Source organism: Caloenas nicobarica, chromosome 2 (genome assembly GCF_036013445.1).
Source record: "Caloenas nicobarica isolate bCalNic1 chromosome 2, bCalNic1.hap1, whole genome shotgun sequence".
Lineage (NCBI taxonomy): Eukaryota > Metazoa > Chordata > Aves > Columbiformes > Columbidae > Caloenas > Caloenas nicobarica.
The window spans coordinates 59,142,745-59,167,458 of NC_088246.1; the positions used below are offsets into that span (position 1 = coordinate 59,142,745).

General features: G+C 42.2%; 1 protein-coding gene across 2 annotated transcripts in view; it reads left to right on the forward strand.

Moving 5' to 3' along the window:
* VOPP1 (VOPP1 WW domain binding protein) overlaps positions 1–24,714 on the forward strand; it is a 68,830-nt gene that overhangs the window by 38,116 nt on the left and 6,000 nt on the right. Inside the window, exons 2-4 of one of the 2 annotated variants that reach the window (XM_065628570.1) lie at positions 7,300–7,358; positions 20,788–20,820; positions 24,122–24,199. In XM_065628570.1, coding sequence (XP_065484642.1) covers positions 7,300–7,358; positions 20,788–20,820; positions 24,122–24,199 — 170 coding nt within the window. The remainder of the gene's footprint in view (positions 1–7,299; positions 7,359–20,787; positions 20,821–24,121; positions 24,200–24,714) is intronic. The other variant, XM_065628571.1, reaches the window with a different exon arrangement.

Below are 24,714 nucleotides of genomic sequence, written 5' to 3' on the forward strand. Positions count from 1 at the left end.
AACTGAAGGGAATGAATGCTGGCATGGTTTTAGATAAAAATGGGAGAAACCCAAATCTAGACTTTGCTCTTAATAGTGCTCTAGACAGTATCAGCTCCTGCAAGGAATAAGTGGCTACTTAGGGTGTGGGCTGGAGATGAACCGAGCTTCCAGTTCTTAGTCAAAGGAAAGCAAGTTTGGTATCTGTGTCTTGATGGTGACACTGAAAGTGTTACCTACATTCATTAGAGGCTTAAAAGTAAAATCATTCTATCACCAAATCCTTTTGTTTGTAAAACCTAGCATTTCTTTTGTTTTATTTCTAAAGAGACTGAGGGTGGAAATAGCAAATATCCTCACTCTTCACATGGTCTTACTTTCAATCCCTGCCAAATGATCCCTTCCCCCCACGCACCCTACTTTATGGATTGTTTTACAAGATGATTTATGACTTATTCTGTAGTTAAAGAATGCAAATAATAACCTTGCTTTTATGTCTCATGCACATATAAAAGGAAACAAATAATTGCAGAAGCTAAATACAATTTTGGAGCTGTGGAACCTGCGCAGTATCATTTAGAATAGATCAACCACTTCTTGTGGAGTTGGGAAAATGTTACAGCTGTTTCCTTCGAGTTGGAACAAAAAAGCTACCCCCTTAAAGCTGCAGAGACTCCAGTGGAATGTGGAATCTTTTTTGCTTTTCTTGGGTGAAAACGCTTTCAGTATGTGGCATGCCTCATGCTTTCTTGTAGATCTGCCATAAGAATTTTAAGTGTAAGGTCAGACCCACCAGAAAGGTTTAAAACCTCCCAGCTTTTATGTTTGTACAAATGTTTGAGTTTATGGATGTAGAAATAAGAATGTAAAGCAATTCCTAACCTTTTCTCTTGGTACTTTCATAAGCATCTGGCTTGACATTCTGACGTAGATCCAAGTTGGATATTTCACATAACAACAATAACTATCATAACTATGGTTTCCCAAACATTTTGAAGACTGAATATGGTTATTCCATCCAAGACAGTCAATTGTTGTTATTAATAGCTCATATTAACACTCCCATATGCAGTGAAATATTTAGCGGGTGTGACTGCTGCACGCACATGAGAACTGAGTGAGGTGATGTATGTGGGTGAGGGTTTCTATAGGCGATTTATCACACCAAGCTGCTTTACGACACGGAGTAAGTGTGTTGAGCCGGGTGTGCAGCTCTGCGCAGTGGGGCAGGGGAGAGGGTGCTGTCCGCTGTGCTGATGGTGCCCCAGGCAGAGGTCCCATCCTGCTCTGTGGGGGCACCGAAAAATGAGGATCTCTTGCTTTTCCTTTTCTTCTTCCCTTAGGAGACTGATTAAAGGATTATATTAAATTGAAATTGTATCATTCTGCAACTGAAGTGCATTTGCAATTTGCTCTACAATGGAGGGGAAAAAAAAAAAAAAGTCAGGCTCCTGAAATGAAATTGCGTGGATGGGGTATTTGTATTTCTCTTGTGGGAAAGGTTAATAGATCTAAATGTAAAGTAATGCTTTGTGATGGGAGGCTATCTAGTGCTAAACTCACATTAATTCTAAATAAAAATATGATGATTAATGCATGTGCTCTGAGCACCAGAAGAATTAATAAGAATTAGCTGCTTGTGCTGAAAATTTTTACTGTTGCAAAACACACACTGATTAATTCAAGGTGGAAAAATTGCTTCTTTTAAGAATCCTATATGGGAAATATTCCCTTTTTTTTTTTTTTCTTGGAGAACAATCAGAAAGACTGGCTAGACACAACTCCTTCTGAAATATATGAAAATCATTCTTTATATTGTGAGTTACATGACTTTGTAATCTTGGTCTTGATGAAATAACTGTATATCTGGAATACTATCTGTTCTGTTTACTGTTACATGGGAGGGAAATATTGGTAAAGGATCAGCATCCTACTATACAAGAGTTTCCTGCTGTTTCCTCACTACCTTAGTAAATTAAAATTCCTTAACACAACACTGGTTTTTAGTAAGGGTTGGTTCTGTCTTGTGTGAAGAGTATGCTTGCAAGCTCAGTTTCTTAGAATAGTTTAGAGATGGGCTGCTTTTACCCTCAGCTGCTAGCATCACCAGGGAAGAAGTAGGGATGAATGTTGATGGATTCGAGCAAGGCTAAAGCAAAACATATTTTCTGCAGTAAATAGTTTTCACCCTTAGGCTGCACTTTTCAGTTTCAGTATACATTGTCTCTTAACTCTAATGGATGATATTTTGCCCTTTTCTTGGCTATGGAAGAACAGTATGCTCATATTCTTGTCTCTGCAAATCCAATCTTTCAAACTTGCAGCATGCAGAAGTACTTCTGATTTCAGTGCACCATATCTAATGAGCACCTTGTATTTCATAATGCTTTCAGCTCTTGTCTAGGCACTGAAATGGAGAGTGTTCTGAAAACTGATACAATTTTAAAGGCCAGATCCTATAAAACATTGTGGTTCCTAGCCAATAATGCGCCCTCTGGAACTGATTATTTAGTCTGGAGTTGCACTGTAGACTGTCCCATCCTTTTGTCTGGGCTCCACCAAGTACTTGCCAGGTGCAGTGCCCAATAAAACTGGAAGAGACTTGTGCAGGTGAGTTTTGCAAGAGGCTTTCTGTAAGAGGCAGCAGGTGTAGCCAGTTGTTTCTCAGATACTGTGGAGCCATATGGTCAGAAACGTGTCCTGATTACCGCAATTACTAGTTTGATCTAGCTGTGTGGAATACGGAGTTGTGGGTGTATGTTGGAATAGGATTGTTTGATGCTCAGAAATTATGAGGTCTTGTTCTGTATCTTAGATACTTTTAACTCTTTCTTCCTGATCACCTATGAATTAATCCTAGCAGACCCTGTAGCCACAAGAATGACATTTGGATCAACTTGCACCCTACTAACATATAGCATATACCCAGCTGAATGGGAGGTAGCAGCCACTAAGTGGGTCATCCCAGAATGCTAGGAGCCATTTCTGTGATATCAGCATGGCACATCACTCAGTTAAATTCCTACTTCCCCATGCCACCTTCTGAATCTACCTATTTGGATCCTTATAACTGTAATACATAATAGAATTTGTGTGTAGCATCTAGCTTTTTGTCTGGTTAAAAAGAAAAAGCCACACTCTTTACTGCTGTTAACTGATAGGGTTTCATTGACTTTATGATCGATAGCAGACCTGTGCCTCCTACAGAATCTGGCTTTGAGGAGGAGATGTCACAAACTCACTCTGAATGTCCCTTCAGCATACAGATAGCAATCGCCCTCCCCCCTGCCCTCCACAAGTGTGTCCCTTCACAGCAGGCTGCTTTTTTTCATTGGTATCCATAACAAAAATGGACGGTACTTGTATTGGAAAATATTTACTATCTGCAGATGGGGCTGTAATAGTTTTTACTTTATTATTATTATTTTCTAAACATGCAGTAGAAGCACTGGGCATGAATTCACCACTCCCTTGATTGCGAAGAGTAATTAATTGATTTCATCTGTTTTATTTTTACGATCCTGTGGACTGAAAGATAATGATGTGCAATGTGGAGGATATTTCTGCTAGAGATAGTATTTCTGCAAATCCTGCAAAGCATAACTAATGATCTGTAGAGTACCATCCGACATTCAGTGAGCAGGCTGCCTGCTGTCTTCCCCCACACCATGTGCATACATATGTACTTGCATTCTGTATTTTATGGTGTGATCAAAACCAGTCTTTGGTTAATGTTTTAGTAACTTCTTTCACATTGTTCTTACTAGCAGTGGTAACATTTGCAATTTCAATCTCTGGCAGGAAGCACATTTCCTTTCTTAAAGGAAATCTGCATAAATATAGAGGCCGCAAAAAAGGATGGCTTACAAGTTCGCATTGCTGCAGTCTGTCAAAAAAGGCTACAAGACAGATGCTGATTTGTTTAAAATCAAACAAACAAAAAGCAAGTCTTGTGTGTTTTCTCTTTCCCAATGTGCAATCTTAAAGAATGTATTCAAGCATCTGGCTAATTCACATACCAATAATTCTTTAAAGATTACATATGCACACCCAATTAGGCCTACATAATTTATTTTTAAAAAAATGAAGGTAGTCTTGTGTTTATGTTTTATAGCTGTGACAAATATTAAAGGACATAGGAGGAATTTTATAAGCAAAATGTGGAGTCCTTCTAGAAAAGTTGAAAGCATCAGCAGGGTTGTACCTAAGTTTAGTTTAAAAACCGTAAACACACTTTTTTGCTATTAATGAATGGATAAATGACTTTTTAAAGACATGGCCTTGTTAGAAACTCTGAGGTATAGCCTGTCTTCATACAAGAGCTAGTGGAGTGGGCACCAACCATGGTGTCTGAGGTCCTTTTGTGTTGCAGTAAGACAACTTACCTTCCTTTTGTTTCTGTTTTGTGGACTGCCATGAGTTGCTGCAGCTGTGGTTTCTTGAGGATTTAATAGTCTCAAACAGCTGCAAGGACATCATCCTCTAAAGGGTTTGTGAGGATGAGAGCCTGGTGCTGATGGTGTACATCCCCTCACATGCTTGTATTCCTTTCCACCAGCTTAACTGAGAGGCCAGTACCACTCAGAAGAATAACCTGGATCTTGGCAAGAGATGGATGATCATAGTCTGCTTCAGAGGATGTGCATGGGATGGGAAAAACTAATCTGTGTCCCGACTACTCCATTCATCTCTCTGGTACCCGAGTATTTAAGAGGCTCAAATCCTTAGAGGCAATGACATTCTGGTTTTATTCTTAGCAGTCAATACTCGCGAGGTCTGCTAACCAGCAATAGAGACAGTGGTTAGTAACCACCTGCTGTATGTTGGGCTTTACTGGTGTAAAGTTGCCATGGAGACTGGTAGGAGTTTTAACAGAGCAGGAAGTAGAACAGTTTGCCCTGTGCATGTAAATCTGTTTGACATGTCGTGAGTATCGAATTTGGCTGTGCTGCTCACATTTGAGGTCCACTTGCTTGTCTGTCTTGTAGGAGAGCTGGACAACTGCCATTCAGTATTCAGAGAGTTGTGGTATTAAGGCAGAATTGAGATTGGTACCTACTGTTCCGGGGCCCATATAAAAGCAAAGTCTGTGTACCAAAGAATTTTTAGCACAGGTGTCTAAGTCCTGTAAGCTAGAGAGAACTGTTACTGGCAAAACTTTCCTAGGCTGGAGCAGATGATTGCAGTAAGCATACTGGCTGTCTAAAACAGAGAATTATTATGAGGCAGAAACAGAAATCTTACAGCTTGGGAGATGTGGGAAGGAGGAATCTTCCCAATGCATTTTAGAACTCGTAAAGTGGATTAAAACACAGGGAGGAGGGCAAGCAGAATGAGTGCTGAATATAAATGTCTCCTTTACACTTGTAAAGGGTACACAGGCTCCATGTGCTCAGAAACATTGCTGGGAAAACATCAATTAAAATGCTTGAGACTGACGAAGGCTTTAAGGCTGTTGAGGTAAATGGTGACTCATTGGTTGAGAAGCAGGAAGGAAAAACACTTAACAGTGTACACCCCAGGATGGATTCTGAAATGAAGCTTCCCAAGGGGTCAACCTGCAGGCACCGGGATTTTAGCCAGGGCCTGCTGATATGCAGCCTTCAAAGTTGAAGAGCCAAAGTATTTTTCACTGACTCGGCAGCAGACCTGCTGGGTTTACGATACATATACATTTGCAGGGTGTTATGGAGAGAAACTCGGCATATTTAGAGTAAGAGGAAACAGCCAGCTGATGAAAATATTCATAAGGAAGCATTAAGAAGTTGGAAGCTTTGAAGGAGGGCAGGGAAAAGAGGAATAGGACAAATGTGGAGATTTATCTTTGAACACCACTTGCTCCAGCAGGAGCTATGGAGCCCTCCTGCATATACTGCCTGGACCAGGGCATTGATCTGAGAGCGGAATGAGGCTGCCACAGCGTTTATCATGAGGGAAAAGCTCCAGGCCTTTCAACAGAAGCTAAAGCTTGTGCATCTTGAAGGCCGGTGTGAGCCTGTCATATTAGTGAAAACGCCTGATCACACGCATCAAGAGTCTTCTCCTCCTCCCCTATGTCCTGTACTACTCGTAACAATGTAATCCATAGCAGTTTGTCTTCATGGGCTATAATTGATCTGTCTGTGATTTAGCTCATCAGATACTCATTAAAGAGCTTGCAGCCTTTCTTATTCATGAGGAGTGAGAGCTGGGGATCTAAAACCACTTTGTCTTCATCTTAACTGGATTCATGTAGTATTCTGGGATTCGGGGAAGCTAATGAACTTATAGGAGCTATTATTTAAAGGTGAGCTGCCAAGTGAACGTGAAGGATGATCCAAGCACCGCCGGTGTGCTGAGTGCTCTCCAACATGGGGTGTCAGGTGTGAGCACCAGAGGGAATTATTGCTAAAACCTCAGCAATATATTCCTTGCTGCTCTGCAGAGGGTGTCCCACAATGCCCTGGCTGCGTGTGATCAGATAATGCAATTTGTGGTGGAGATCGTGGAGCTACATTTGCAATGAAGATGGCATTTTACACTAGCGGTGTCAGCGGGATACACAGAAATATTTTGTGCATTGTATACAGAGTTTGGGCCTGACATCTGGTTTTCTCTTTTAAGCGCTGCTAGTGTTCTGAGCTGCCGTCTGTGCTCTGGTAGTGTGTGTAACGATGTGTGCTTCCTGTGTTGCCACATGCTGAGAAAATGCCCATCGTCATCTTTTAAGAAGGATATGCTGGCAATCCGCAAAAGAGAACAATACTGCTGGGCTGCAGAAAGCAGTTTCATTTCCCCTGTACTTTAATGAACACTTGAGATATTTCCAAGCTGTAGGAAGACTAGATGGGTTGGATGGGTTCTCCACTCTGCTCCTTTCTGAGCCTGGCCCTGCACACCACAGACTTCCAGAAAGATGAATCATTCCCTGCAATTATTGAATTTATTGTATAGTCATAATGCATAGCTTATGCCTTGGAGTTCTCTTAAGTCATTACAACCACAACGGCCTATTAAGTTCTCCCTGGTCTTTTAAAACACCAGTTCTTCCAGGCATCCTGTGTCTGCACTGAATCTACTGACTTTGGTCATGAATCATGGGAAGCTATGGGGCCCTGCAGACAAAGCCCCATGTGATGGGTGTGAACCCTAACGTGGCATGCTGCCATTCAAATAAACTGACTTCCTAGTTGTTGTGTGTGTCAGGATTGTGAAATCTTTGGCAATAGAAACATTCTCTAATTGCTCAAAGTCACAGTATTTATAAATACTCTATGCTTGTATTTATAATCATCCATTGTCTTATGTAAATATTAATACCATATTTTTCTTTCTTTGTAGTGTACAGAGGCCAAAAAGCATTGCTGGTACTTTGAAGGATTATATCCTACATATTATATGTAAGTAGTCATCAATTTCCTTGTTGTGTTTTCTAGTGCTGAAGAGAGAATTAGAATCTGTAGGCTTTTAGAGTGTTGTTCTTTCCTTTTGCTAATTATATTTTTCTCATAACTTCTCTGAGACTTTTTCTAACTTAAAATGAAGGTGTAATAAACTTTCCCGTCTTTGCCGTGTCCCATCTCTTTCCCTTTCTTCTTATTAAAAAAAGTGTACAGACTCGTTTTGCCACCCAGTTCAGGTGACCTTTCCAATTTGAAAACAAAAGTGCAAGATCTTAAACAGCTCTTATTTCAGAACACTGGAAGGGAAACATGAGTAGAGCCCTGTGAGGACAGTTCTCCCTTTGTTTTGAGCAAGGGCAGGTAATTGAGCAAAATACCAAGAATGCTTTGACAGTAAGTTTGTCTCTGTGCTAATACTGTTGTTTAATTTAGGGAGTTGGGATGATTTGTTATCTGTGGCATACCTGTCCATTTAATGAGTGGCATCTATGTTCACATCAGGCTTGAGTGTGAACCATACGTCAATGACCTGTTGGTTCATGGCTGAGGATCTCTCGGAATTGCAGTTTTCTGTTTTAAATTGCCCACACCAACACCAAAAAGGTAGAGGAAAAGTGTGGGTGGGAGGTATCTTCCCTGTGGATTTGGGGGCAGAAAGGACATGAATGTACTAAACTTTGTCCCTGGGTTGTATAACTTTATAATTGCAAATATCTGTAAACATGAGTTTAAAAAAAATAAAGTGGGGTTGAGAAGTAGGTAGCAGCATTAGGTCATCTGTTCCCTGAGCAAGCTCTTCCTTGCTGAAGGATTGGAAATTACTGTAATCCTTATGCTGCCCAAGAATTTTCCTCCCTTTTCTTCTCCACCTCCACTTCATCTGCCAGAAACAAGAGAGAAATGCTAGAGACAAAAAGCAGCCAGGAAGCCAGGCGAGAAACAAAGCTCACTGAAAGGAAGAAACACTATGTTGCTTAATCATCTGTGATCCTGACTATTAACTGCTTAGGAAGTGTTTGTGCATAGAGCTCACTGTCTTTTTTTCAGGTGACTGAAATGTTGAGAATTACTCATAAATGGTCGGCCAGAACAGATGGGTGAATTTCAATAAATTCATTTTCTTTGCATGCTAATAACAAGAGGACTTTGGTTCCACCTACATTTTATTTTATTTTGCTGCAACGTGGGAAAGAAACTGGGATGTTATGAAATTATGAAAATCCCACTGCACCTTGACATTCAGGAGTGCGTTATTCATTGTCACCTTGGTGTTCTGCTTACGTTTCTGCCCACACGGTTTTGCAGCCCATGTTTGTCTCTCTTTGTAATACAAAGGGGTAGCTACTTGGATACGGGGTGTTAGCTCAGGCTCTTTGTGCCACAGGTAAATACATACTGAGTGCTGCAAAAGCAAGGGGTACGAGGGAGAGGCTCGCTGTCTGCAATAGATGTGATGCATGCAAGATTATTTTCTAATTGGTTTCTTTTTGGGAACTAGTTCACAGTTTTCTTCATGTGCTGAAATGGAGTATCTTCCAGAATAGTGTGGTGTGTTTATTTTACAGTCTGTCAAAGAGGTTATTTGGAATTGCACACAGCTTTAAATATTGGCAGGAAGAAAGTTGTAGAAGGGGCTGTGGTGTTGGTGGGTTGCTGGTTGGTGTGGGAGACATTTTGATGTGGAGGGAAGACTGTTGTATATTCACTATGTCAGGTCAATCAGAAGACTGTTAGTAGTAGTTTTGTGTGTGGTTTTTACTACAGCACCCTGTTATCTGAGTCATTGTATGAGCATGTTGCGATTGCCAGTGCCCTGGATAGTGTAAGTAAATGGAAAAAGGAAGGGGAAAGGGGTGGGATATTTGGGCTGAGGGATGATTGCGATGGTGATGAGTGTCACGTGAATGCTATTGTTGTTATTGCGATTATGAGTTTAAGTGGGGAAGAAGGAACACTAAGAAAAGACAATAAGGATTTGGGAACGGTAAAGCTCAGAGAATAGATAATGTGTGACAAGTGAAGAAATGTGGAAAAGAGGGAAGAGAGGGTATTTGAGTGCATAGGAGCCCAGTAGGTTTAAAGGGGACTTGCACCAAAATGATAGGAAGGACATTGATATATGTGGTGCCTGCGGTTTCCTACGTTGTTACTTCTGCAATTTCAGTTTCTTTCGTCTATGGTTCTCAGCTGCTTCCTACCTGTGCTGTCTTTTCACACCTGTATGGTGGAGGAGAGGCACAATGCCAATCTCAATATCTTAGGGTGAAGTCCCATTGCTTTGGCACTTGTTTGACCCTTCAATGAGTTAATTCAACTTGCTGATCCCACAGAAAGTTGTTCATTTCAGCACATTTGAGTCAGTGTTGAATCAGCTTGGTACAGTTCTTGGCGAACACTGGTGAAATGGGAAAGGAGTATTCTGCATATTGCGGAGGAGGAGGTATGAATAGGATCTTATCCATTAGCATATGGTTACATGTTAAATCATCTAAAGGCATAATATGTAACTTCATCCTGAGAGTATATCCTCCGTGCAAATCTAGAACTAGGATGTGCTATAGTTAAACAGGTTTTATTTTATCCTACAATTTCTGGAGCAACAATTGGAAAGAAGCAGATATATTTAGTCAAATGAGTTTGCAATAGCTTCCATTCCTTTCTGTCACTGGTTTTCTGACAGAGGCTTTTTCTACCCAGGTAACGTACGTAGTCTGTCCTTTGGTCTTGAGGCTATCTTTGGAGATTTATGAAACCCAGCAATGTAATTCCTTTTAACGATTTCCCTGTGATTTCAGTCCCATGTGTCGGGTGTCTCTTGGGGACACTTTATATTATAATGAAAAGGTTGGCTTGTCAGCTCAGAAGTACCACATCCTGTGTCTATTCACAGACTTAGTGTGGCATACTCAGACCAAGGCATCCCTGGACTGGCATGTCCATATGCTTTATCTCTTCTGAGCAGGCACATCCTCCTTGAAGGTGCCTGCTTCTTTTTCAATTGCTCAGAGTAATAGAAGTCCAAGGTGGACTGTCACATAAAATGGTTTGTTGCTTTTATCAGAAGTTTAAAGGCAAGATAGCTGAGTTAATCTTTCCTGTAAAGGTTCTACGTCAGCCATCCAAACATAGAGATAAGACTGTGTCTGCTAAGTTAGAGGAACATGGGATAAGAAATCAGTGTGCCAAAATAAGTGTACTGGAAATTCAGCTAGATTGAGGGGTAAAACTTGCAGTGATATGACTGTTCTTTTGGAGCTTAAGCTTTTTTTTTTAGTTTTCGATTCAATCTGTCTTGTGGTGTAATTATTTTAAAAAGAAAAACCTGTTAAAGAGGTTTCTTAAAGCTTTCTTAAAACTTATTGGTTATGCTTTCTGTATTAACAGCTAGGGTAAATGTTGGACGTCGCTGTTACAGAACTAATGATACATCTCTCTGTCCAAGTAGTTAATGGTATTAGTACCTTTTAAAATTTCCAGTGGGCATAGTTGTTCTAGCCTTCATAGCTCAACAGTAAGCTTTAGTTTATTTCAAGCATGTTTCTTAAGGCTAGTCTGAGGAATTGATAATTTTCCAAACTTTTCCACCTCTGCTGTGTGAATCTGTTAATTTAAGATATAGCTTATTTCAGACCAGAAGCCATGATGTAAAGCTTCCCGAGAATTTTAGAGACACGCATTGGTCTTCTAGTGTTGATACAGAAAATTTCCCAGACTGCTCTTAGCTTACTTCACTAACCAAACCAACCATTTCTCTGTGTCCTAGTCACAAGATGTTGTCAGTTGATACTTTTCTCTTGCTTCAGCAAAAAACATTTATTTATGTGGCCTGGAAAAATAAGTAAACAAATATGAAGCAGAGAAAGGAATTAGTCATTGGAGTCTAGTTCTTATTCTTTGGAAAATCAGGGAGCCAAGTTATCCCTGACTTTGCTTAAAGAGCTAGATCATACATCTGCTTGTGTATATGCACAGAAAGCAATTCAGAATTAAAGCTGTCTTACAGACTTGACTCTGATCCTCTACAAGGATCCTCATCCCACTCTCACTTAAATAAGCCAGCTCAGTCTTATTGTAGATGTACCTGAAGTGCTGATGGTTGGTGGAAGAGATGATCAAGATACTTCTCTTACTTGGCAATAATGTTAATAATGATATAGTGAATGCATTAGATTGTGAAATCACTGTCTGTGTATGCAGATGCCAGCAGCACTTAAGATACTCTAGTTGTTTTTTCCACTTCTGAATTGTGATTTAATAGTAGAGGGAAGGCTGCCTTACATTTTGCTGATGGGAATAGTTTCATTAGAATTATTGTGAATGTCTCCCTCATTGCAGGGTGAAGCATATTCCTGGATATGAATGACCAATCCGATAGGTCTTCTCTGTTTATTTTTCCTCCTGTTGTTAGCTACGATCACATCGGAGCTTTTAATGAGGTGATAAATTCCAGATGCTAGAACCTGCGTGTTTCTAATCCTCTCCTTCCCAGGCTCTGTGGCATGTTTATAAAGCAGCACGAATGTCTTTGAGTATGAGTGGTAGGCACGTCTCCACAGAATTAGAAATGGCATGGCCGATGTCACTGGGTCAGTGAAGTAGTTGCCCACACAGCAGGGGGGGTTGGCTGTCTTAGAGGGAAGAGAGAGTTTTGATGCTGTCCAGTACTGAGTTAACATTATTTCAGCTCATCCTGTTGGATTATTGTGTATTGAATTTTTTAATAAAGTAATATTCTAAGAGAAGTAGTGAGGAAAGGAGACTAACGCTGATTAGAGAACAGAGAATAAGTCAGGTGGGAAGGGTTCTCAGGAGACCTCCAGTCCAACCTCCTGCTCAGAGCAGGGTCAGCGATGAGGTCAGACCAGGTTGCTCAGGCCTTTAGCCAGTTAGGTCTTGGGAAAACTCCAAGCAAGAAGATAGCGCATCCTCTCTGGGCAACATTCTCTGCTGCCTGGCTGTCTTCATGGTGGATAGGTTTTCCCACACGCCAAGTCAGAAGCTCTTTTTGTTTCAGTTTACATCCATCATTGTTGTTCTCCCACCCTGCACCACTAGGAACAATCTGGCTCCATCTTCATGGTAACTCCCTCCTTGGTACTGGCAAGTTGCTCTTAGGTCCCTCTGAAGCCATTCCTTCCTTAGACCGAACAAGCCCAAGTCCCTCAAGCGCTCCTCATAGGGCAAGTACTCTAGCCCCTGACTATCTTGGTGGTCCCTTGCTGAGCTTGCTCCAGTTCATCAATTTCATCCTTTTTACTGGGGATGCCAAAACCAAATGTAGTATTTTAGATGTGGTCCAACAAGTTCTCAGCGAAAGGTGGTAGTTACTTCCCTTGATCCACTGGCTAGGCTTCTGTTGACGCAGTCCAGGATGCTGTTGGCCTTTATTGCTGTCATGGCACACTGCTAGCTCATGTTCATCTTGCTGTCTACCATGACCCCTAGGGCCTTTTCAGCAGAGCTGCTTCACAGCCAGCAAGATGTTCATCCTTCCCACAGGCAAGACTTTGCCTTTGGTTTTGTTCAATTTCATGAGGTTCCTGTCAGGCCATTCCTCCAACCACTATAAATCTTTGAGTGGCAGCCCTGCCCCTGATCTCATTGACTGATCCTCAGTTTGGGACCATCTCCAAAACTTGGTGAAAGTACTCTATGACCAATTCCAGCAACATGTTTGTCCTATTGACGAGTCCAGATCTCTGTGGTGCTAACAGTGATTACTTCATACTCTCTAGGAAGATTGTGACACATTGACCACTGCCCTCCGAGTACCACCAAACAACCAGTTTGTGGTTTTGTGGGGTTTATTTGTTTGGTTTTTGCCTTTGTGTGTGGGGGGGTGGGAAGGGACAGTGTAAACCCATCTAGCTGTCCACCTCTCCAGACTTTAATATCTGAACTTGGGTAAAAGAATATTATGGAAAACCTTGCTGAAATTAAGGTAAATGACATCAGCTGCTCCCTGACTTGTCCACAGATACCATCCACTGCCAGTGTAGTGGTAGAAGCTCTTCTGGCTGCACTTGGTGTCCCTTGCAACTATCGGTTGTAGGCAAGGTTTGGCTTTCCTAACATCACACCTACTTGTGCATGTGATGATTTCTAAACTCCTCCTTGGTAGCCTGTACCTGCTTCCCCCTCCTGAATACTGACTTTTCGCACTGGAGCTCAGCCATGGGTTCATTGGCTAAGTATGTTTTGACTGTTCACTGGTGTGCTACTAGTTGAAAGACCTCCAGAAATAAACAGAGAAACTATCTCTAGAAAAAAATGTTAACCATCGCTGCTGGTAAATGCACAAAGAACAGAATAAACATAGGGGAGTAGCATCTTGTAACCTCTTCCAATTCTTATTCGAAGCAGGACTTGAATTAATATTAAAAGCATGTGCAGATGGAAGTGCTGTATTTTTAGGCTAATGTGTTTTTGCCATAGAAAGTAGTTTACTGCATACAGCAGACAGCTGCACGTGTGTTGATTAAATCTGTTTTTCATTTAGAATTAGTATGAGAACATTAATGCAAACCTAAAAAAGGAATGTTTGCTAATATTCTTCATGTTTAAAACATGTTACTGCCCTACATGGGAACAGTCAATTCTTTTTCTTATTGTGGAGAACAATACTGATTTTATTGTTTGTGGGTTTTTATGGGTTTTGAAATAAATTTCTTGTGCATTTCCACACACCTCGCTTCCTTCTCAGATTAAATTTTGTGGGATTTATCACACAGTCGTGTTCATCTGGGTTTTGAATGTGATCTCGTACTTGCTTGGTGGTCACTCTATAATAATAATTTTGTGCATTATCAAGAACCTGCAAAATGTTCCAGATGAAAATATTTTAAAAAGTTATTTTTATTCAGATAGCTTAGAGATCACTTCTTCCATCAATGTAGGTACAAGAGGCTGAGAAAAGCCCCCAATCCAGACACCCAGCAGGATGGGAACTACTTTCTGTACTCCGCATCCTATTATGTTTACTGCCATTAATTAAGTTGGCTTTTCTGATGATACACTTAGCTTTCCCATTGCAATTACAGCTGCATGAAGTGTCAGCAGGTGTGTGCTTAGGGCAGTAATCTAGCTGTTGATTTAATCTTCCATTTGATTTGAAGCCAGCATGGAGGAGGGAGAGGGGAGGCAGCATTAGGGTTTTGCACGCTTCCAGGGCCCTTGAATGGCCGGCACCGTACAGAAGCGGAGACCTGGATTCAGGCCAGGGCCACCAATTTAGCAGTGAGCAGCCACAGGAAGGACCTGATTGCATATGTCATTCAAGGCAAGAGTGCAAGTGCACAGTTTGTATCGTGAAGGAAGACAGCAGTCATTGAAGGAAGACAGCAGTCATTATCAGACCATCTGTATATAAAGGTAGCAAAAACATACCACCATTGCTCAGTCCTACGTGGCCTTAAACAATAAGGGTACAAACATTGCAACTAGCTTCACTAGTCTATGCCCTAAGGTGATATATTCCTTGCTTCAAATAAGGCACTAGATTCCCTTGATGTTGATGGATCTGATGAGGTTGTAGTCCTGACTGCTGTAATGACCCAGCCACTAGACGCCTTGCCAAGCACTTGAATTTACTTCGATGGATCAGTTGTCCAATGCACAACCTGGGGAGAATTAGGTTACCAAATCAACAACCAACTCAACTTGCTAGGAGTGAGTCTTGAGGAGGGGAGGGGGATTTAATATCTCAGCCTTCACAGGCAATCAAGCAGGTGACTGACCTAATTTGAGAATTGAAGCTCCTGAACAATTTCAGAGTTGGAGGCTGACGAGGTTTAGGCAGCCTATTCTGAGAAAGGAGAGGAAGGAAAAAGGGGGGACAGTCTCCTATGGAGTATTCCTCTGAAACCAGGCTCTGCTCTGGCTCAGAGGGAGCAGGGAACCCAGTGCTGCCCCTCTCACTTCCAGAAGATGCAATAACCACAGTTGTGGCTTATCATGTGTTTTTCCTCTTGGGGCTGTTTGACTTTAAATATTCATCAGAGCATTAACTCTTCCATGTCCTGGGTAAGAACCCTAATGTGAGGCTGAGAAGCCATTTCTTCTGGCTTCATGTCAGTGGAACAGGAAGGCTTGTGCCTGGTTTGAGCTCCAGTGGACAGCATCAAGGAGCACTTGACCTCAAAGTCATCTTAAACCTTCTATCCCTTTCTGTATAGAGAGACCCAGAATTAAAATTTTGAAAGACTTAGTGGCATCTAACTGTTGGCCATTAGTACCTATGTCCTTCTCTGTGTATGATCCTGCTCTAGCTGCCTGAAGAAAAAAGATTTGCTGTGCAGGCAGGTAGCAAATTCATGGACATCCATCGCCCCCTACCAGCAGATTTCTTATAATTTCTCAGAGCAGCAATTAGGTGCAGTAGGACTGCTCACCCACTGGGAGCAGCTTGACATATGAAGAGCTAATTGTGTGTTTAATAAGGGACCTGATGATTAACTAGAAGTCCTCAGTCCTGTTCATATGAGAAATTCACAGTTCCACCTCCAGAAAATTAAAACTCATCATACAGGTTATCTGTGGTTTACTTTTGTCGGAACCTTAAGCTATGCTGTTTCTCTGCTTTGTTGTGCAAAAGAAAGGCTTGGATCTCATGTTGAAAAATGGCTATTTAAGGTACCATATACTGCCGTGGCACAAAGTCTAAACCACAGCAATTCCTGCTAGGTTCTGCCACAAGAGGAGCAGAGAAAATTTCTGGATGGATATGTGCTGGCCAGAAAGCCATGCAGTGAGACTTGCTGCCTTTACAGACAACAAGGAGGGTCTTTCTTGTAGAGTAGCTTTCCTCCTGGGATCTGAGAAGAAAGTGCTGGAGTTACAGCAAATTTTTGGGTAGCAGAAGGTTTGTAGAAGGGTCGGTTTGATAGGACCAGCTAAGCAAATACTTCTCATCCCATCAGAAGTGAGGGAGGATTTACCATATTCTGCTGAGTTCTTGCACAGACTGTGTTTATAGGTTCTTCACCTGAAGAATAATTAAGAAATAATCCCTTTTTCAGCTGTTGCCTGCTCCTGTTTTTCCTGTCTATGTGAAGGGCAGGAGCCAAGTATCTTGTCTCATCATAGACTTTCATAGAATTGAATCACAGAATGTCCTGAGTTGGAAATGACCCACAAGTATCATGGAGTCCAACTCCTGATTTTAGTTGTGTCAAAGCAGACAGGACTCTGATCTGAGCAAATATTGTTTCTGTCTCTGTTGTTTCTACTCTGTAGAAAAATGACTTCACAGCCCCTTCCCTCCTTTTTGCCTTACCTTTTCTTATGTAGTTAAGGGCTGAGTGATTTATCAAGTGCCTGGGTAACTATATCTCTAGTGCTCTCCTGGGTACCAGTAGCAGTGCTTTACTCTCAAGTACAGATGTTCCACTGAGGTCATGGCCGCATTCATCAATGAGGCAGTTTATATATATGTAGTTATATATTTGCCAAAATCAGACCTACATTCTGCAAGGCACAGAATCACAGAATGTTAGGGATTGGAAGGGACCTCAAAAGATCATCTAGTCCAATCCGCCTGCCAGGGCAGGAACACCTAGGTGAGGTTACACAGGAAGGCGTCCAGGCGGGTTTTGAATGTCTCCAGAGAAGGAGAATCCACAACCTCCCTGGGCAGCCTGTTCCAGTGTTCCGTCACCCTCACTGAGAAGAAGTTTCTTCTCAAATTTCAGTGGAACCTCTTGTGTTCCAGCTTGAACCCATTACCCCTTGTCTTACTGTTGGTTGTCACCGAGAAGAGCCTGGCTCCATCCTCGTGACACCCACCCTTTATATATTTATAAACATTGATGAGGTCACCCCTCAGTCTCCTCTTCTCCAAGCTAAGGAGACCCAGCTCCCTCAGCCTTTCCTCATAAGGGAGATGCTCCACTCCCTTCATCATCTTCATTACCCTGTGCTGGAGTCTCTCCAGCAGTTCCCTATCCTTCTTGAACTGAGGGGCCCAGAACTGGACACAATATTCCAGATGAGGTCTCACCAGGGCAGAGTAGAGGGGAAGGAGAACCTCTCTCGACCTACTAATCACCCCCCTTCTAATACACCCCAGGATACCATTGGCCTTCTTGGCCACAAGGGCACAGTGCTGGCTCATGGTCATCCTGCTGTCCACCAGGACCCCCAGGTCCCTTTCCCCTACACTGCTCTCTAATAGGTCATTCCCCAACCTATACTGGCACCTGGGGTTGTTCCTGCCCAGATGCAAGACTCTACATTTTTCCCTTATTATATTTCATTAAATTTTTCCCCGCCCAGCTCTCTAGCCTATCCAGATCTCGCTGGATGGCAGCACAGCCCTCTGGTGTGTCAGCCACTCCTCCCAGCTTGGTGTCATCAGCAAACTTGCTGATAGTACACTCAATTCCCTCATCCAAGTCATTGATGAATATATTGAATAGTATTGGTCCCAGAACTGACCCTTGAGGCACTCCACTAGATACAGGCCTCCAACCAGACTCCGCCCCATTGACCACGACTCTCTGGCTTCTCTCCTTCAGCCAGTTTGCAGTCCATCTCACTACCCGATCATCCAGTCCACACTTCCTCAGTTTTGCTGTGAGGATGCTGTGGGAGACGGTGCCAAATGCTTTGCTGAAGTCAAGGTAGACCACATCCACTGCTCTGCCATCGTCAATCCACCTTGTTACGTCTTCATAAAAGGCTATGAGGTTGGTCAAACATGACTTCCCCTTGGTGAAGCCATGTTGACTGTCCCTGATGACCCTCTTATCCTTGATATGTCTTAAGATGGCACCAAGGATAAGGTGTTCCATCACTTTCCCAGGGATGGAGGTGAGGCTGACTGGTCTATAGTTGCCCGGGTCCTCCTTCTTGCCCTTTTTGAAGACCGGAGTGACATTTGCTTTCCTCCAGTCCTCAGGCACCTCTCCCGTTTCCCAAGACTTGGCAAAGATCATAGAGAGCGGTCCAGCAATGACTTCAGCCAGCTCCCTCAGCACCCGCACTGTTCTTACATGCATTGAGTGATCACCTTTGCTATATATAAGAAAAGACGATAAATGCTTTTGGGTGCTGAGAACCTGTTACTGCAGGTAACTGTGGTGGAGGCGTGTCTCTGCTGAGAATTAGGCCATGTATGGAGACATGCCAAGGAGACACAACCAGCTCTAAGACCAAGGTTGGAAAGCAGATGTTGCCTATCACTCTGCTCCACCAGCCAAAGACCTTACCTGTGTTACTGCTCCTCAAACATTTAAACGAACGGTAGTGCAGGCATGTGGCCTTCATGTTGCAGTGTCTTTCTGGAGAGAGATTAAACTGCTTTGGGACTCATAAACAGGTACTTAGATCGGGCTCCTGAGGGCAGAGTTGGACTCTGTGTGGATTTCCATGTTCAGTGGGCTGCTGTAGCAAAATGGATTCCTTGGAATAATGTCTCCACCATGCTTGTAGCATCAAGCTTCTCCACTTGTGTGGTGGTCTTCCCTACATATACAGTCAGTAACCCGATCTTTCCTTACATAGCAGCATGGGCAATGGCTTGGCTTCGAAAACTGCTTTTTTATTGGGAGATGGAAATGCACATACGGAATGGTCTAAAATGAACTAATCAATGGTGAAATCAGCTTGGTAGAAAAATAACTCTCTCTCAGATGCTTGGTGCACCTTCTATTGATCCTCATTCCTCATCCTTCAGGTCTAATTCTGAGTCTTGTGTCAGTGTAATCCTGTTGAACTTGGTGGCATTACTCCTCATTCATAGCACAGACAAGACACTGAGCTTCAACACAATTGTTTCTGCTAGTCACTTAGTGGTGGTTGCCTGCTTTGTTTTTCTTTTTGTTTCATGGCTCATTTGATTTTTCTCTGTTCAGCATTACTGTGTCCTGGCAGTTGAATTCCAAGTAGATTAATTTTTTTTTTTTTTTTTAAGATTTTTTGTCCTAGAACAAGTAAATACATATGCACACTTCAGCTGTCTGCCTTCGCCTGTTCAGTGGTAGCAGACCCGAGCCTTTTGGCTTTGAGGGCTCAGCACTGGGTCTGCTTGGAGGTGATGCAGTCTTCAGTGGTCTATCCCCTCCAGTTCTTGTGAACACTGGGCTTCTTCTTCTGGCCTTATGCCTGTGCCAGTATTAAGACCACAGCTGGGACTTCCTTAGCTTCATCTGATGCTACTAGCCATCCCCCAAAAATAAACACATGTAGTAATCATTTAACCTTTCACTGGCGTGGAACATTTTCTGGAATTAAAGTCATGCTTGTCTACAGGACACTGGTTAGAACTCATACAGTTTATGGTGTCTGGTTGTTGTGTGGGTTTTGTGGTTTTCTTTTACCCTCCCATCCTCTGTCCCTGTGCCTGCAGTAGGGTTGCTGCCACTACGTGTGGATTAACAATTCATGTTCTATTTTACTCTTCCAAAAGATATTGCCAGTCAAACATCTTAAATGTTAAACCAGATTTTGGCACGTATGATGCAAACAGTCTAGGCAGGAAACCTAAGAACATTACAGCCTGTATGTCAAAGGGATGGCATTGATGGGGAACAGCCAGGTTGGGTGAGAACAGGCAATGTTGTCAGACCACTGTGGCTATGCAGTCTGCTGAAGACTGTAATCCCTCCTTTACCTCTTTAATTTCTCTAGTTTTCAGCAAGTCCCAATCAGGGAATTATTTTTAGATGCAGTTCTTTCCTGCAGTAGCTCTCCTACACAGCTGAACAAGTCCTTTCTTAGATGTAGATATAAACGGATAAGAGCTCCTGGACCATTTCACCAAACAGTTATTATCCAGAGAACACATGCAAGTTTGGCGTTGGTTTGTGGGGTTTGGGTCGTACCATATACCCTTACATGAAACTGTGCCTTGCTTGTCCATTAAGGAAAGAAGTTCAGCATCATGATTTAAGTGCAAACTTGGACAAAAAGCTTGTTGCTGTGATCTGACATGCAGTGTAATTTTGATCTCTGACACAGTGGTTCCTTGGTGTGCTGGCAGAACAAGTTGTTGGACATGCACATGCATTCATTTCACTCTACTGAATTATGAATGACAAGATGTGCCTTGTACATCGTAAATCACATTGCAGACAGTTTTCAAATAGAGACCGTATGCTTGGTGAAGCTGCAGATTACCAAACTAACTAATGGATCATGTCTTGTCCTACATAATGGGTTAAATTTTCATCAATGAAACAAACATTGGCCCGAGGGAAATGCAGTTCTGTGTGAAAGAGGGAAAATGGCTTTAGAAACATCTTCTGTAGGTGAAGTGTTCAGTCCAGTTCAGGATAGTAAGGCTCATTCTTCTTCAACTGGCATGGACAGAAGCAGTCCTTCCCAATTAAGCAGAGCCAAAGCATGAGTGTAATTTAAAGAATATGCATATGAATTCAATAAATACATATGGGTGTGCTTAATTGTTTGTTTGTTTGTTTTGAACTAGGGTCTTAATTCTGCTGGGATCTGCTGTCAGGCGGTAAGAGATAGTACATCAAAGACTGATTATACTTGAGCTCGTGTGTTACTACATTAATAAGCTGATTTTATTGTCATCTTTTGCCTGCTAATAAATATGGCTTTTATAAGTTAACTTTTTGTAATTGGGATCAATGTTAGCAGAAGTTGCATTGGTTTTTTCATGGTGCATTGATCGAGAGCAAGAGATCAGCAGATCTTCTGCAGTACCCTGCCCGCAGTATCAGCAAATGGGCTGTTTGTTCTTTCAGTCTTTTTTGGCACTTCTGGGGAATCCAAACAGCAGGTTGTTATCATTTTGTCATGCTCAATTCCAGGCTCCTGCATACAGGTACCTGTGTCTACACTCGTAGGCATGCAAAATCAAGTGCTCCTTTGGTTTTATGGGTAAAAAGTGAACGGGTTACTAATGTCAAATCTCAAAGGGATTTCCCACCAAGTCATGATACTGATTTAGCTTCACAGATCCACCCAGCAAATGCAGTGCTTAGCCATGGATGACTTACCTCGAAAAGCTTACTGGCTGTTGGAAAATGGAGCTTCTCTAAACACAGCTGTAGTGAGACTCCTCCAGCTTTTGCATCGTTTTCAGCCATTTGAAAGTGCAGTCATCCATGTAGGAGACGAAACTTCTCTTTGATGGCCTGTTTGTTTGCCATCAGTGGTCTCAGGAGCTTCATAAACATTCAGCAGTTGAGCCTTACTGTCTTCCAGCTGGTGCTTTAGTCCTTGTTTGCAGGAAGAAAAGCTAAGCCACTGAGGCTTAAAAATGGTGCTGACTTGTAGCCTAGACAATTTGGAGATTAAAAAGTAAATTCAAGTACTGTGCTCACCATACAGATGCTGATTTAATTTTGGTGGTTTGAACAACCATAATTACATATTTTAAAATTGCCTTTTCCCATCTCTTCTGGCTCTGGAGAAAACAGATGCAAATGCTTGGCAAGGGTGGGCACAAGGGAGGTGTATGTGCTGCCTCCCTAGGCTCTCTGTTTTAGTTTAACTTTTAATACAAGTCCACCTCTTGGGGCTTGATCTGGAGAATGGCTTTGGGGCCAGAGGCCTGCCTGGTGCATCTGCTCCCTGTCCCACTTATGGTTGGGCATAGGTGTCTGGGCTGACAGAGCCAGCATGTAGAGGCAGAGATAAAGACTGTTCACATCCATAAAATCATTCTATAATTTGGCCTTACCTGCCTCAAGAAAAGCTACAAGAGCGCAGACCCCAATGATGCTGGAAACTCGTTCCCTTTCTTTCATGGATGAGAGTGTGGCTTTTTCTTTTAAAACCTGGAGCAGCAGGAAGGGGTGGGAAGCTTTTTTTATTTGCTAGCACAGGTTGCCCACAAAGGAAGAGATCACCGTTCAGTCATCACCTCCACCTCCTTCCTTCTAGCTTCATGGGCTCTGTTTCCTGGCCTTGGCTCTGCTTTTCTGACCTGACAAGCCTTAAAGTCTTTGCTGTGCAGTATCAGCGAAAGGAGTGAGTGCCCATCAACATGGATGAGGTACTCCAACCACAAGTGTGTTAAAAAGCAAAAGGGAACCATGACCACTGTTTATACAGAAGGCAGTGGCTGCCACTCCATTTCATAAGGGGCCCGATCCTGCCCATGCATTTAACGTGTGTCTTGAAAGCTCCTATTGGGTTGAGCCAGTTGGGGAGCATGGAGGGATGCTGAATTTCTTGATCCTGATGGGACTGAAGTTAGTGCTGACTCGCTAAGTCTTATTAGTGGTTTTGTGAGATCTGGTAGCTTTGAGTATGAGCAGTTGTTTGGGCCCTGACAAGCTTTACAGAAGAAAGGCTGGAGATAGGGATGCCTTCAAGTTCTGGGACAGCAAAGTGGTTATTTTGCCCTTTGGCATGGGCAACTTACTCTGCTTGAGTCTCACACTGAGTGCCTGAGTATATTAACAGACCTTGCCTTGCTAATCATGTCAGATCCTTCAACTTGCTTAACTAAATGCTGCCTACTTGTCATCAGAAGAGCATGTAACTGTTTTCACTTGCAAAACAACTGATTATGTATCCATAGAGCATCGTCCTCTGGCCCAAATTAGAGGCTGAAGCCTATGTGATTTGATGTCTTTTGTGAGTGAAGGCTTGTTAATTGAGCGTGTAAATGTGCAATTGTCAGTACAATTATCCAATTGATTTTTATTTTTTATTTAGATTCGTGTACAAATACAGGACAGTCATGCAGTTGGGCAAATTTTCCAAAAACAGATGCTTAATTAAATCTGTGCTTTGAGCATGCAGATGTGAACACTATTAAAAACATTGATCGAGTGGTAGTAACCTCCTCTTTTCCTTTGGTATATGGATATGATAATCTGAATGTGTTCATCTGAGTCTGTCACATAGCATGATTTCTGTGATACCTCTGCCCTTTGTCCTACTAAATACATAAACTGCTTCATTGGTGTGGGGAATGGCAGTTACCATAGAAATTGTTCAGAGGATGCTGAATGTAGCTGCTGGTATATAGTGGAGTTGTAGCTTGTGCTTACAGTGGTTGGTGCTGTAATACCTTTAAAGCAATTCTATTCCTTATGAAATATTAATTCAAAATGTGTTTGGTTTTGGTTTGGTTTGGTTTTTTTAGAGGAATGCCTACTTAAATAATGGGAGTTGTTGGCAGTTGCAGTTCAGTGCAACTTCTGAGAAGCAAAAATGACATTAAATTTGCAATTTCTGTTTCTCTGTTTGAAAGCCGCTGATTTGCAAAGAATGAGTGATCTGGCAGTTTTAACCTTGCAATCGTTGTCTGTTGCAGTGAATAAACCCCCAAATGGTTCATGTTTGAGGTTTTCAGTGTTCATTTACTGTGAAAGAAAACACAATAGTACTGCTTTTTTTTTTTTTAATAATGTGTCCTTTTCTATAGAATCAAGCACTACATTCAGTCTTTTTTGAGATGATGTTGAAAGTAGTATATAGGAAGGTAGTTTCAATAGTGATAGAGCTGTGCCATGGATGTGTACATGTGATTGACAACTTTACATGGCCAAGGGCAGTCTGTTCTTAATCAGACCCACAGAATGGTTTGGGCTGGAAGAGACCTCCAAAGATCATCTTGTCTGACCCTCCTGCCATGGGCAGGGACATCTTCAACTACATCAGGTTGCTCAAAGCCTTTTCCAGCCTTGGCTTTGAACACTTCCAGGAGGCTTTGCCTCCCAGGCTTATGCTGATGTCGCAAATAACATCTCAGGCAGGGGTGCAAACCGCATCAGAGATGCCGTTTTAATCTGTGACAACCACTCACCTAATGCCCTTTTCTCTTTATTTTTCTGCAGATGTCGCTCCTATGAGGATTGCTGTGGTTCAAGATGCTGTGTAAGAGCTCTCTCTATCCAGCGACTATGGTATTTTTGGTAGGTCAGGGCATTTGGGAATTACATATTTGTCCTGTTCTTGTCTTGTTTGTAGGACTTGAATCAGGGTATTGCCAGCCCTAGTATTTTAAAGTGAAGTGGGTACAAGTATTCAGTAATATGTATGTGTGCATATAAATGCAAGGACTTTTTTCTTTTGCTTATAAAATTCTCCTGATGTAGAGAGAAAACACTGAAAAAGGAGGTTACTTCTGTCAGATTGGTCTTTCTTGCTTCTGCATCTGCTTGTCTGTATAAGCAGCGGTCCTGCTTTTATCCAAAACTGCTGAATTCCTTATGCCTGTTCCAGCTACTACCACGTGGCAGCATTTGTCACTTTTTGTTGGGCACTCAGTTTTAAGAGAGGATTGTATAAGGGGCCTTGTGCATTTATGCAGGGTTTAAGATATTCTTGCCAGCAGAACTGAAGCTTCCTTTAAAAAGGAAGAGGAGTACGTTTATGACTATGAGGATTTTGCTGTAGATGACAGCAAGGGAAAAGAAGGCAAAAATAT